Consider the following 13,290-nt stretch of genomic DNA (forward strand, 5'->3'; position numbering starts at 1 on the left):
ACAAAGAAAACTATATTTGATTCATATTTATGAGACTAAAATGATCAAGATGAATTAATAAAAGTACAGTTCACAGGTAAAAGTAAAAATTAATGGGTGAATTTAACTCAGATGACCATTATATCTACTACTGTGGGCAAGAATCCCTTAGGAGAAGTGGAGTAGCCATTATGGACAACAAAAGAGTCTGAAATGCAGTACTTGGATGCAATCTCAAAAACAACAGAATGATCTCTGTTCATTTCCAAGGCTAACCATTCAGTATCACAGTAATCCAAGCCTATGCCCCAACCAGTAATGCTGAAGAAGCTGAAGTTGAATGGTTCTATGAAGACCTATAAGACCTTGCTCCCTGGAAGAAAAGTTATGACCAACCTAGGTGGCATATTAAAAAGCAGAGACATTACTTTGCCAACAAAGGTCTGTCTAGTCAAGGCTATGGTTTTTCCAGTGGTCATGTATGGATGTGAGAGTTGGACTATAAAGAAAGCTGAGTGCGGAGGATATGATGCTTTTGAACTGTGGTGTTGGAGGAAACTCTTGAGAGTCCATTGGGTGGCAAGGAGATCCAACCAGTCCGTCCTAAAGGAGATCAGTCCTGGGTGCTCACTGGAGGGACTGATGTTGAAGCTGAAACTCCAATACTTTGGCCACCTGATGCCAAGAGCTGACTCACTGGAAAAGACCCTGATGAGGAGCTACCCCACGCCCGAGGTCAGGGGCGGCGGCCGAGAGGAGCAACCCCACGTCCAAGGAGCAGCAGCTGCACGGGGAGGGCTGAGAGGAGCTACTCCATATTCAAGGTCAGGAGGGGTGGCCGTGAGGAGATACCCCTCGTCCAAGGTAAGGAGCAGCAGCTGCGCTTTGCTGGAGCAGCCGTGAAGAGATACCTCTCGTCCAAGGTAAGAGAAACCCAAGTAAGATGATAGGTGTTATGAGAGGGCATCAGAGGGCAGAAAGGCTGAAACCATAATCACAGAAAACTAGCCAATCTGATCACACGGACCACAGCCTTGTCTAACTCAATGAAACTAAGCCATGCTGTGTGGGGCCACCCAAGATGGGTGGGTCATGGTGGAGAGGTCTGACAGAATGTGGTCCACTGGAGAACGGAATGCCAAACCACTTCAGTATTCTTGCCTTGAGAATCCCATGAACAGTATGAAAAGGCAAAATGATAGGATACTGAAAGATGAACTCCCCAGGTCAGTAGGTGCCCAAAGGCTACTGGAGATCAGTGGAGAAATAACTCCAGAAAGAATGAAGGGATGGAGCAAAAGCAAAAAGAATACCCAGTTGTGGATGTGACTGGTGATAGAAGCAAGGTCTGATGCTATAAAGAGCAATATTGCATAGGAACCTGGAATGTCAGGTCCATGAATCAAGGCAAATTGGAAGTGGTCAAACAAGAGATGGCAAGAGTGAATGTCATCATTCTAGGAATCAGCGAACTGAAATGGACTGGAATGGGTGAATTTAACTCAGATGACCATTATATCTACTACTGTGGGCAGGAATCCCTTAGAAGAAATGGACTAGCCATCATAGTCAAGAAAAGAGTCTGAAATGCAGTACCTGGATGCAATCTCAAAAATGACAGAATGATCTCTGTTCATTTCCAAGGCAAATCATTCAGTATCACGGTAATTCAAGCCTATGCCCCAACCAGTAACACTGAAGAGGCTGAAGTTGAACGATTCTATGAAGACCACAAGACCTTTTAGAACTAACACCCAAAAGAGATGTCCTTTTCATTATATTGGACTGGAACGCAAAAGTAGGAAGTCAGGAAACACCTGGAGTAACAGGCAAATTTGGTCTTGGAGTACAGAATGAAGCAGGGCAAAGGCTAATAGAGTTTTGCCAAGAGAACGCTCTGGTCATAGCAAACACCCTCTTCCAACAACACAAGAGAAGACTCTACACATGGACATCACCATATGGTCAACACCGAAATCAGATTGATTGTATTCTTTACAGCCAAAGGTAGAGAAGCTCTATACAGTCAGCAAAAACAAGACCAGGAGCTGACTGTGGCTCAGACCATGAACTCCTTATTGCCAAATTCAGACTTAAATTGAAGAAAGTAGGGAAAACCACTAGACCATTCAGGTATGACTTAAATCAAATCCCTTATGATTATACAGTGGAAGTGAGAAATAGATTTAAGGGACTAGATCTGATAGACAGAGTGCCTGATGAACTATGGGTGGAGGTTTGTGACATTGTACAGGAGACAGGGATTAAGACAATCCCTATGGAAAAGAAATGCAAAAAAGCAAAGTGGCTTCTGGGGAGGCCTTACAAATAGCTCTGAAAAGAAGAGAAGTGAAAAGCGAAGGAGAAAAGGAAAGATATAAACAGCTGAATGCAGAGTTCCAAAGAATAGCAAGAAGCAATAAGAAAGCCTTCCTCAGCGATCAATGCAAAGAAATAGAGGAAAACAACAGAATGAGAAAGACTAGACATCTCTTCAAGAAAATTAGAGATACCAAGGGAACATTTCATGCAAAGATGGGCTCGATAAGGACAGAAATGGTATGGACCTAACAGAAGCAGAAAATATTAAGAAGAGATGGCAAGGATACACAGAAGAACTGTACAAAAAAGATCATCATGACCCAGATAATCATGATAGTGTGATCACTGACCTAGAGCCAGACATCCTGGAATGTGAAGTCAAGTGGGCCTTAGAAAGCATACTATGAACAAAGCTAGTGGAGGTGATGGAATTCCAGTTGAGCTATTTCAAATCCTGAAAGATGATGCTGTGAAAGTGCTGCACTCAACATGCCAGCAAATTTGGAAAACTCAGCAGTGGCCACAGGACTGGAAAAGGGCAGTTTTCATTCCAATCGCAAAGAAAGGCAATGCCAAAGAATACTCAAACTACTGCACAATTGCACTCATCTCACACGCTAGTAAAGTAATGCTCAAAATTCTCCAAGCCAGGCTTCAGCAATACGTGAACCGTGGACTTCCAGATGTTCAAACTGGTTTTAGAAAAGGCAGAGGAACCAGAGATCTAATTGCCAACATTCACTGGATCATAGGAAAAGCAAGAGAGTTCCAGAAAAACATCTATTTCTGCTTTATTGACTATGCCAAAGCCTTTAACCATGTGGATCACAATAAACTGTGGAAAATTCTGAGAGAGATGGGAATACCAGACCATCAGACCTGCCTCTTGAGAAACCTGTATACAGATCAGGAAGCAACAGTTAGAACTGGACATGGAACAACAGACTGGTTCCAAATCGGAAAAGGAGTACGTCAAGGCTGTATATTGTCACCCTGCTTATTTAACTTATATGCAGAGTCCATCATGAGAAACGCTTGGCTGGAGGAAGCACAGGCTGGAATCAAGATTGTCGAGAGAAATAGCAAAACCTCAGATACGCAGATGACACCACCCTTATGGCAGAAAGTGAAGAGGAACTAAAAAGCCTCTTGATGAAAATGAAGGAGGAGACTGAAAAAGTTGGCTTAAAGCTCAACATTCAGAAAACTAAGATCATGTCATCCGGTCCCATCACTTCATGGGAAATAGGTGGGGAAACAGAGGAAACAGTGTCAGATTTTATTTTGGGGGGCTCCAAAATCACTGCAGATGGTGATTGCAGCCATGAATTTAAAAGACGCTTACTCCTTGCAAGGAAAGTTATGACCAACCTAGATAGCATATTGAAAAGCAGAGACATTACTTTGCCAACAAAGGTCCATCTAGTCAAGGCTATGGTTTTTCCAGTAGTCATGTATGGATGTGAGAGTTGGATGGTGAAGAAAGCTGAGCCCCAAAGAATTGATGCTTTTGAAGTGTGGTGTTGGAGAAGACTCTTGAGAGTCCCTTGGACTGCAAGGAGATCCAATCAGTCCATTCTAAAGGAGATCAGTCTTGGATGTTTATTGGAAGGACTGATGTTGAAACTGAAACTCCAATACTTTGGCCACCTCGTGTGAAGAGTTGACTCATTGGAAAAGACCCTAATGTTGGGAAGGATTGGGGGCAGGAGGAGAAGGGGACGACAGAGGATGAGATGGCTGGATGGCATCCCCGACTCAATGGACATGAGTTTGGGTAAACTCCGGGAGTTGGTGATGGACAGGGAGGCCTGGCGTGCTGTGGTTAATGAGGTTGCAAAGAGTCAGACACAATGAGCAACTGAACTGAACTGATGACCTTTGAAGGAACAGGTGGAATCTTCTAGTTCAGCTTTGTTTTCTCAGAAATAAGAAAACTGCAGTCTAGAGGCTTAGAGAGACTTGTACAAGGTAACACATATTCCTACTGGCAGAGCAAGACTAGAACAAGGAGAGCATCACTGTGTGAATACATCTTAGTCTTTAGATTTCTGAATACTTGTGTTCTCATCCTGGTATATATTCTGGTAGCCACTTTAGTTTTCTCTTCTAAAGTAAAGAAGACAATGATACTTATGATGGGCTAAGTGAGAGAACCCACATAAAGTACCTCATACCCATCAGATGTCCAATAAATAAATGTTGCTACTCCTCCATCCATGCCCAGGACACTGTGCTGCCCTGTGTGATAAAGCTTCATTTCGGTTGGTAGCATCCACAGCCTCCGGTGCTCCAAGAACACCATGTCTCTGTTGAATACACTCTTGGCTCCTGCAAACCATCCGGGCATAATTATTAACAGCGTCCCATTTCATTCTCAGAAGTGTCCTGATTTAAATAAGTCACAGAACCACCCGACCTAGAGCCTGCGTAGTGCCCTCCTGAGGGCATTTTTCAATTCTTTGTTCCTCATACTATAGATCAAGGGGTTTAAGATGGGAGTGATGAAGGTGTAGACCACGGACACCACCCGGCCCGTCTCAGGAGAGTAGCTGGACCTGGGGGACAAATATATGAAGCTGGTGCAGCCATACTGCAGGAGGACCACCGAGAGGTGAGAGGAGCACGTGGAGCAGGCCCGGCGGCGCCCTTCCGCAGACCGGATCCGTAAGACAGTCGCCACGATGAAGACGTAGGAGATGAAGATCATCGAGAGGGGAATGCTTAGGACGGTGAAGCTGATGGCGTACAGAGCGGTCTGGTGAACGTGCGTGTCCGCGCAAGCCAGGCGCATGACAGCAGGCATGTCGCAGAAGAAGTGGTAGATTTCACTATTGTTGCAGAACGGGAGGCGGAAGATTAAAACTGTCAGCGGTAGCGACAGCAAGAACCCTAGTATCAGGGACTCCACCATCAGCTCCACACACAAGGGCCAGCTCATGAGGAGGGTGTACCCTAAAGGGTAACGGATCGCCATCAACCGGTCGTAAGCCATGACCGCGAGCAGGACACAATCAGCCCCTCCCAGGAAGACGAAGAAAAACATCTGGGTACCACATCCAGCGATAGAAATGTGGGTTCTGCCCATTGAAAGAAGGTTTGCCAAGGCCAGGGGGGCGATGCAAGATGCATAGAGGATTTCCAGAGCTGCCAGGTTAGCCAGGAAAAAGTACATGGGGGTGTGGAGGGAGTGATTGATCTGAACAATAAGGGCAATGAGGGCATTTCCACCCAGGCTGATCAGGTACATCGCCAGGAAGGCCACAAAAATCAGTGCCTGGACGTTAGGGTCGGCTGAGAATGGACGAAAGTAGAATTGCACCTTTGCGGTTTTATTTATTTCCTCCATGGGTACCGCATTGGACCTACGAAAAGGGAAGATGACACGAGTCTCTAGGTATCTCTTTTAAGCTTTATGTTTTCTGTTTGTATCTGTAGCTGATTCACAGTATTCCGATAGTTTCAGGTGAACAGTGAAGGGACTCAATGCACACATACGTGTATCCGTTCTCCCCCAAACGCCGCTCCCCGCCAGGCATCCACCTATCACTGCGCGGAGCTCCCTGTGCTGGTCAGTAGGTCCCCGCCAAAGTCCCTGACCATGTCTTCCTCCCATTCTAGATGTCTCTTTTAGATGCTTTCCCAACTCCTCCGTGCACAGAGGTACTTCGGCAGTTTTCCTTTTACAGCCGAGCACGTGACATTACAATTTATAGTTTTGCCCTGTCTCAGCTTTCTCCCGTTTCCTTCCTGCGCTGAAGACTGAGAACTCCTCGGTGCTGACGACCTTTAACTCCCGTCTCCAGCACAGTACCTGGCGGAGAATATTTCTCAAGAAGTATTTCTGAACAAACCAATGGATAAAGTCAATTTAAAGTTCAAATTTACAAAACAGATAAAGTTGGATATCAGTTCATCATGGGAAACTTGAAATAAAAAGTTTTAGGAACCTATAAGTAGATGCGCGTCAAAGTTTAAAGAAAACCGGGCATTGTGATGCTGTATCAGAAGCTCCATAGGTTACATGTATACACGACTGATACTGTGCCTAAAACAGGTACCTAATAAGAACCCAGGATAGCACAGGGAGCTCTGCTTAATGCTCCGTTGGGCCTGAATGGAAAGGAAACCCAGAAAAGACGGGATATATGTACATGAATAGCTGCTGTACTCTTCTGGACGGTCGAAGCTAAGACAACATTGTACGGCAACTGTACGCCAGAAAAAATTAAAAAAAAAACAAAAAACTCTGTAATTTAGTTTAAAACCTGGAGACTTTATTGATTTGTTTTGCTTCCTCTCCTTTATCCAATAATATCAGTATTTATTTGTCCCTAAACACTGATACTGTCCTTCAGAATTTCTCATCTCTAAAGACTAATATTATATGATATAACTTATGTGCAGAATCTAAAAAAATGATGCAAATGAACTTATTTACAAAACAGAAACAGACTCACAGAGAACACACCCCGGGGTGGAGGGGTAGACTGACATGTGCTGTGCTCAGTCGCTCAGTCGTGTCTGACTCTTTGTGACCCCATGGACTGCAGCCCGCCAGGCTCCTCTGTCCATGGGATTCTCCAGGCAAGGACACTGGAGTGGGCTGCCATACCCTCCTCCAGGGGATCTTCCTGACCCTGGGATAGAACCAGGTCTCCCTCATTGCAGGTGATTTCTTTACAGTCTGAGCCACCAGGGAAGCCCAAGAATACCGGAGTGGGTAGCCTATCCCTTCTCCAGGGCATCTCTGGACTCAGGAATTGAACTGGGGTCTCCTGCATTGCAGGCGGATTCTTTACCAGCTGAGCTACCAGGGAAGCCCAGGATTGACATGTACACCCTGCTATATTTAAAATCGATAACCAGCAAGGACCTACTCTCTATAGCACAGGGAACCCCGCTCACTGTTCTGTAACAACCTACACGGGAAAAGAATTTGAAAAGGAATAGATATATATGTATAACTGAGTCGCTTTTTCTGTACCTGAAACTAACACAACACTGTTAATCAACTTTAAAATAGAAATTAAGGACTTCCCTGGTCGTCCAGTGGTTAAGAATACACCTGCCGATGCAGAGAACGTGGGTTTGATCTCTGGTCTGGGAAGACTGCGCATGCTGCGGGCCACAACTTCTGGTCCGGCGTCCCCCGAGCGCATGCGCTATCCTTTGCTTTGGTCCCTTCCCGCTGCCCCATCATTTCTATCCGCTGTTATCTTCTATTGGCCTTCCTTCTAATCTTCCATTTCTCTTCTTTTCTCTCTATAGTTCATCTTGCTCTCCATGATCATATAATTCATCTGCTTAAGGTTTTTTAATGCCTTCCTGTTTGTTAAATGACAGCTTTCACACCCCTCTGCCGGTTATTCAGTCTCTCCTGGGTCTGACTTTCCCGGCTAACCCCACTGAGGACGGCCCTCGGTCATCCCTGCTCTGCACCATGTGGTACTCATCGGCCTCTTATCTATCTTTCACCTTTACGCTTCATGTGATTCTGTTCTCTTTCTAGCAAGAAAACTTCTCCCTTTTGCCTAATGCAGATCCTGCCCACTTTTAAAATTCTAGGTTATGTTCTTCTTTTGCGAAGCCTTTCTGGAACACTCCAGTTTAAATCTCTCTCCTTTCTCCAAAATTCTTTGTCATTCATAGTGTTATGATTTTAGGGTTAATATACAGTCTTTACTGTACTGTATGTTCTGTTCCAAATCGTATTCGAGGTTCCTGGAGGACAAGGGCTCTGTCTTTTGACAAATGATCATTTATTCCAAGGTAAGTCCTAGACAAAGTGAGAGTGTTGAGCACGTGCTTGGGTTGGCTTACTTCATCCATCCCAGTGGCCCCCAACCTTTCTGGCACCAGGGACCTGTTTCTTGGAAGACAGTTTTTCCAGCGACCGGCCTTGGGGGAGATGGTTTCAGGATAATTCAAGCACATTACATTTATTGTGCGCTTTATTTCTATTATTATTACATCAGCTCCACTTCACATCATCAGACATTAGGTCCAGAGGTTGGGGACCTGCATTAAACCACTTTAGTAAGCGTGTACTATTATCTGGAGAAGGCGATGGCACCCCACTCCAGTACTCTTGCCTGGGAAATCCCATGGATGGAGGAGCCTGGTGGGCTGCAGTCCATGGGGTCGCTAAGAGTCGGACACGACTGAGCGACTTCACTTTCACTTTTCACTCTTGTGCATTGGAGAAGGAAATGGCAACCCACTCCAGCGTTCTTGTCTGGAGAATCCCAGGGACGGGGGAGCCTGCTGGGCTGCCGTCTATGGGGTCGCACAGAGTCGGACACGACTGAAGTGACTCAGCAGCTTAGCAGCAGCACTATTATCTCCCCAATCTACAGATGAAGACATATAGGATTAAAAGGTTAAAAAGTGCTTTGAAGTCACGTAAGTTAGCAGTAGGAAAGCTAGCATTTGACAGTCTGTTCATAGAGCTTTTGTGCTTAATCTTTGTCTGTACTACACTGCCTTCCCCTGTGTTTCATGTTTCTGAAGTGGTGGCTTGGGCGGTCAAGCATCAGCCTGCAATGCAGAAGGCTTGGGTTTGGTCCCTGGGTCGGGAAGATCCCCTGGAATAGGCAATGGCAACCCACTTCACTATTCTTGCCTGGAGATTTCAATGGACAGAGGAGCCTGGAGGGCTGCAGCCCATGGGGTTGTGAAGAGTCAGCTACCACTGAGAGACTAACACTTCCAGCATTTTCAAGTGGCTTTGTTATTTGATTATAGTTCAGCCATAGGTAGAACTCTAGATGGTCTATTGGAAAAAGAGCACCTAAGATCTGAGACCAAAAATGTTGGATTCTAGTATTTCTGAACTAGAGAGGCATAATTATAACCTAGACCATGGTATATCTGCATGGCCTAATTGACCTTAATGTTTTACCTGTTAGCACAAATTTGGACTCACCTAAAGATAAAAGTAAAATCTTAATTTGGGAGTTCTGACTGTGGGGTAAACAGGGAAGGGGGAATAATGTTCTGTCACTCAGAAGCTGAAAGTCTGCTTGGGGCAGAGGTTTCTGTGCCTCGTGGAGAGACTCGTACCAGCTGGAGGATTCCCACATCAGACGTACCCAAACAAAAATATATTTGTCCTTATAAAACATTCTTGAATAACGCTGTTTATATGTCATTATAAATGAGTTTTATGTATGAATTTATGAATTCATAAATGACATTCATAAAATTAATTCATAAAATGAAATATACATTTTATGTTGTTCAGTTACGAAGTCATGTCTGACTCTTTGCAACCCCACAGACTGCAAATTTTAAATATGTCTGCAAATCTGAGAAAATTATATGTCTGAAGACACTATTTACTTTCTGAAAGAGACTCCAAGAGTATTTTCTGGCAGCAGCATCTGGAAAGATGAGTCAAAATTATGTCCCTTTACTGTTAATACCTTGAGTCATATGGAATTTGCTTCTGAAAGTTGATAACGGCGGCATATAGGCAATCTCACAGAATAGTTTTCAACGTAATACTTTCACAAGCACACTCTTGAGTAAATCAAATGAACTGTTCAGACCAACAGCATTCAACAAAAGGTATTGTTCTCCTATTGCATAATGCTAGATAATATTTACTGGGTCCTGTATACCACGCTAATCATTGTACATCCTCTCACTTAAGTGGCCCTTCAGTCCTTTATTGTCTGTATTTTTTTCAGATGAAGACATTCAGGCTTAAAGGCTTTAACCAACTTGCCCAGCTAGCAAATGGGAAAGGAACAATTCCTAGTTCAGGCTGAAGCAAATCTCGGCTTCTGTCACGAAAATAAAGCACACCTCATGGAGAAGCGTGCTGTGTGTAAGGCCGACTGGTAGGTGTCCCGGAGAGTCAAGTCCCTTTGTTCGCATTGTCCTTCATCAACAAACTTTTTCTCCGTAAAGTGAGTGCCACAAACCTTTCTCAGATCCTTACAAAGTCAGTGCTCAGAACCCTAATTTATAATCTCCCTCTTTTCTCTTTGCTTTTTCTTTTCACCCTCTCTCACCAACTACTCACTAAATCAATATTCATATTCATAAATTTTTTAAAAATTAATTTTATTGGAAATAGTTGCTTTCTAGTGGTAGTTTCTGCTGTACAGCAAGGGGGAATTGGCCATGCACATACACATATCCTCTTTTCTGGACTTCCTTCCCATTCAGGTCTTCACAGGGGACTGAGCAGAGTCCCTGTGCTGGATGTTTTCATTCGTTATCTATTTTAGTAAATAGTAAAAAACATTTATTAAGACCCTCCACTATGTCAGGCATAGCTCTAGTTTCTCAGAGAAGAGGGAAGAGGGTGGAGAATGAGACAGCATGTCTACACTCACAGAGCTCAAAATCAAATGAGAGATACAGTAATAAAAAGAATACAAGTCAAGTTCAGCTAGTGAAGTTGCTCAGTCGTGTCCAACTCTTTGAGACTCCATGGACTGTAGCCTACCAAGCTCCTCTGTCCGTGGGATTTTCCAGGCAATAGTACTGGAGTGGATTGCCATTTCTTTCTCCAGGAGATCTTCCCGACCCAGGGATCAAACCCGGGTCTCCCGCATTGTAGACAGACACTTTGCCGTCTGAGCCACCAGGGTGTCGTAAAAGGCCAATGTGTGAGGAAAACTCAGGCACATCTCTTTCTATCCAATAATGCTTTTTGAAAAGTTCATGTAATTAGAATTATTTTTTTTAAAGCATATGGGGAATACTTTTCTCTTTTAAAAAAATTTATTTTTTAACTGGAGGATAATTGCTTTATATAATTTTGTTGTTTTCTGTCAAACCTCAACAGCCATAGGCATACACATATGGGGGATTCTTAATGAGAAGGAACCTTCTAGCTATTCCTCTTATAACAGAAGCAAACATTTTCTAGTTCTTTGACTTCTATAAGCTTGGCGTTTGTGATGATGGATTTTTTTAAACCAGAGAAATCCTTAAAAGGACCAACATCTCTGTATTTCAAGGTTAGGATAGTGTTGGACTCAATCTAATCTAGGGGCTTCCCTGATGGCTTAGTGGTAAAGAATCCACCTGCCAATGCAGAAGACACAGATTTGATCCCTAGGTCGGGAAGATCCCCTGGAGAAGGAAATGGCAACCCACTCCAGTATTCTTGCCTGGGAAATTCCATGGACAGGGGAGCCTGGTGGGCTACAGTCCATGGGCTCAGAAAAGATTCAGACACAACTGAGCGACTGAAACAGCAGTCTGATCTGGACCACGATCCCTTGACCGTACTGGACAGAGCCTCCTTCTTGCCATTCGTCATTTTGAAGAGCATGGATGTCACAGCATGTGTTCTGGAACTCCCCTTTAACTGTCTAGTATAGAACACTGGTTCTGAGTCAAAACTGAACTTCGACTGTTTATGGGAAAATTTCCATACTTAGCTTCTGTTCCTGGACAATGTCCACCATGAGCCTTGTCCTGGTTACAAGTTAGATTTTTCCTCAAGCTTCTAAAACTGGAGTCTAGAAGAAGATTCTTACCTTTTAATGTACTCATGTGGACTACAAGTCATTGCAGATTTACATGGATTCTTTGCTAAACGCTGAGGACGCCAGCATTCTGTCCTCAAAGGATCCCCAGGCTGGTTTGCTGATCACTTACGGATTTAAGCATATCGCTATGTTAAAGCACTTCTCAAACTAGATCTGATTCAACTCTGGGACTGAGAGAACGTTTCACCCTGCCTCTTCTTTCTGTATAAGGCAAACCCGGCTTTACTTATCTTTGTAGCCTGGAACTAACCTCTGAAGTTCCCGTGATGTTTAGACTCAAAATTATCATCAAATAATGACATTCATAATAACAAAGCTGACTGAAGGGACACTCTTGGTCCCCAGAGATGACTTGGGAAGGTCTGCCTGGGAAGCATAAAGCTACAAGATTAAATTCAGTGTTCCTAATATTTAAAATTGCATCAGGAATATTCCATTGGTACATCTTCCCTAAGGATTATTTTTTCAGTCACTTGATGAATTCAACGATGAGGTCAGTTGGGGAAAAGAAAAATGATTATTTTCACTGATTTACCTTGAAATCATATTCAAAAAAGGAAATGTCCACATGGAGCGTTATTCATGGCTCTTTTCCATATTCTGCAACATGCCATTCTCTCTCTGTTTTATGATTTTATTTATTACCTTGACTGTGCTGGGTCTTCGCGGCTGTGCGGGCTTTTCTCTGGCTGCAACAGCAGGAGCTACTCTCCGGTTGCGGAGCACGGGCTCCAGGGTTCTGGGGTCGGTACTGTGACATGTGGTCTCAGTAGTCGTGGCTCCCAGACTCTAGGACACAGGCTCAACGGTTGTGCACGAGCTTAGCTGCTCTGCGGTGTGTGGGATCTTCCCAGATCAGGTGCTGAACGCTGGTGTCCTGCACTGGCAGGCGGATTCTTTACCACTGAGCCACCAGGGAAGCCCTTTCCTTCTCTCTTTGTTCCTGGGAAATTAATTCCTCCTGACTTTCTTCTCATGTCTTTGATATTTCTTCTTAGTCTCAGATCAGTTCAGTTCAGTGGCTCAGTCGTGTCCGACTCTTTGCCACCCCATGGACTGCAACACGCCAGGCCTCCCTGTCCATTACCAACTTCCGGACTTTACTCAAACTCATGTCCATTGAGTCAGTGATGCCATCCAACCATCTCATCGCCTGTCATCCCCTTCTCCTGCCTTCAATCTTTCCCAGCATCAGGGTCTTTTCCAAGGAGTCAGTTCTTCACATCAGGTGGCCAAAGTATTGGAGTTGCAGCTTCAGCATCAGTCCTTCCAATGAATATTCAGGACTGATTTCCTTTAGGATTGACTGGTTTGCTTTAGGATTCATTTCTTAATCCATATTGCTGGTTTTCCCACTTTTCCTAACTCCCACTCAAGCTGGGTCTTTGTCTCAGTTCCTCTTTTCTATTTACATTTTTTGGGGATAAGTAATCCAGTTTAGTTGTTTGACTTTAAATACAAACAGGCTGATAAC

At 44.1% G+C, this 13,290-nt stretch overlaps 2 protein-coding genes across 9 annotated transcripts in view; one reads left to right on the forward strand and one right to left on the reverse strand.

Moving 5' to 3' along the window:
- Positions 1-4,720: 4,720 nt before the first annotated feature.
- On the reverse strand, positions 4,721-5,650 carry LOC129627728 (olfactory receptor 10V1). Its single transcript, XM_055547247.1, has one exon. It carries the CDS (start codon positions 5,648-5,650, stop codon positions 4,721-4,723), a length of 930 nt encoding a protein of 309 aa, XP_055403222.1.
- The window catches only part of LOC129627729 (oocyte-secreted protein 1), a 216,392-nt gene continuing 208,572 nt past the window's right edge, over positions 5,471-13,290 (forward strand). For 6 of the 8 annotated variants that reach the window (XM_055547248.1, XM_055547251.1, XM_055547250.1 and 3 more), the window contains exon 1: positions 5,471-5,480. The gene's annotated coding sequence lies outside the window, so the exon portion shown is untranslated. The remainder of the gene's footprint in view (positions 5,481-13,290) is intronic. The other 2 variants (XM_055547254.1, XM_055547255.1) reach the window with 1 other exon arrangement.

Source organism: Bubalus kerabau, chromosome 15 (assembly GCF_029407905.1).
Source record: "Bubalus kerabau isolate K-KA32 ecotype Philippines breed swamp buffalo chromosome 15, PCC_UOA_SB_1v2, whole genome shotgun sequence".
NCBI classification, from domain to species: domain Eukaryota; kingdom Metazoa; phylum Chordata; class Mammalia; order Artiodactyla; family Bovidae; genus Bubalus; species Bubalus kerabau.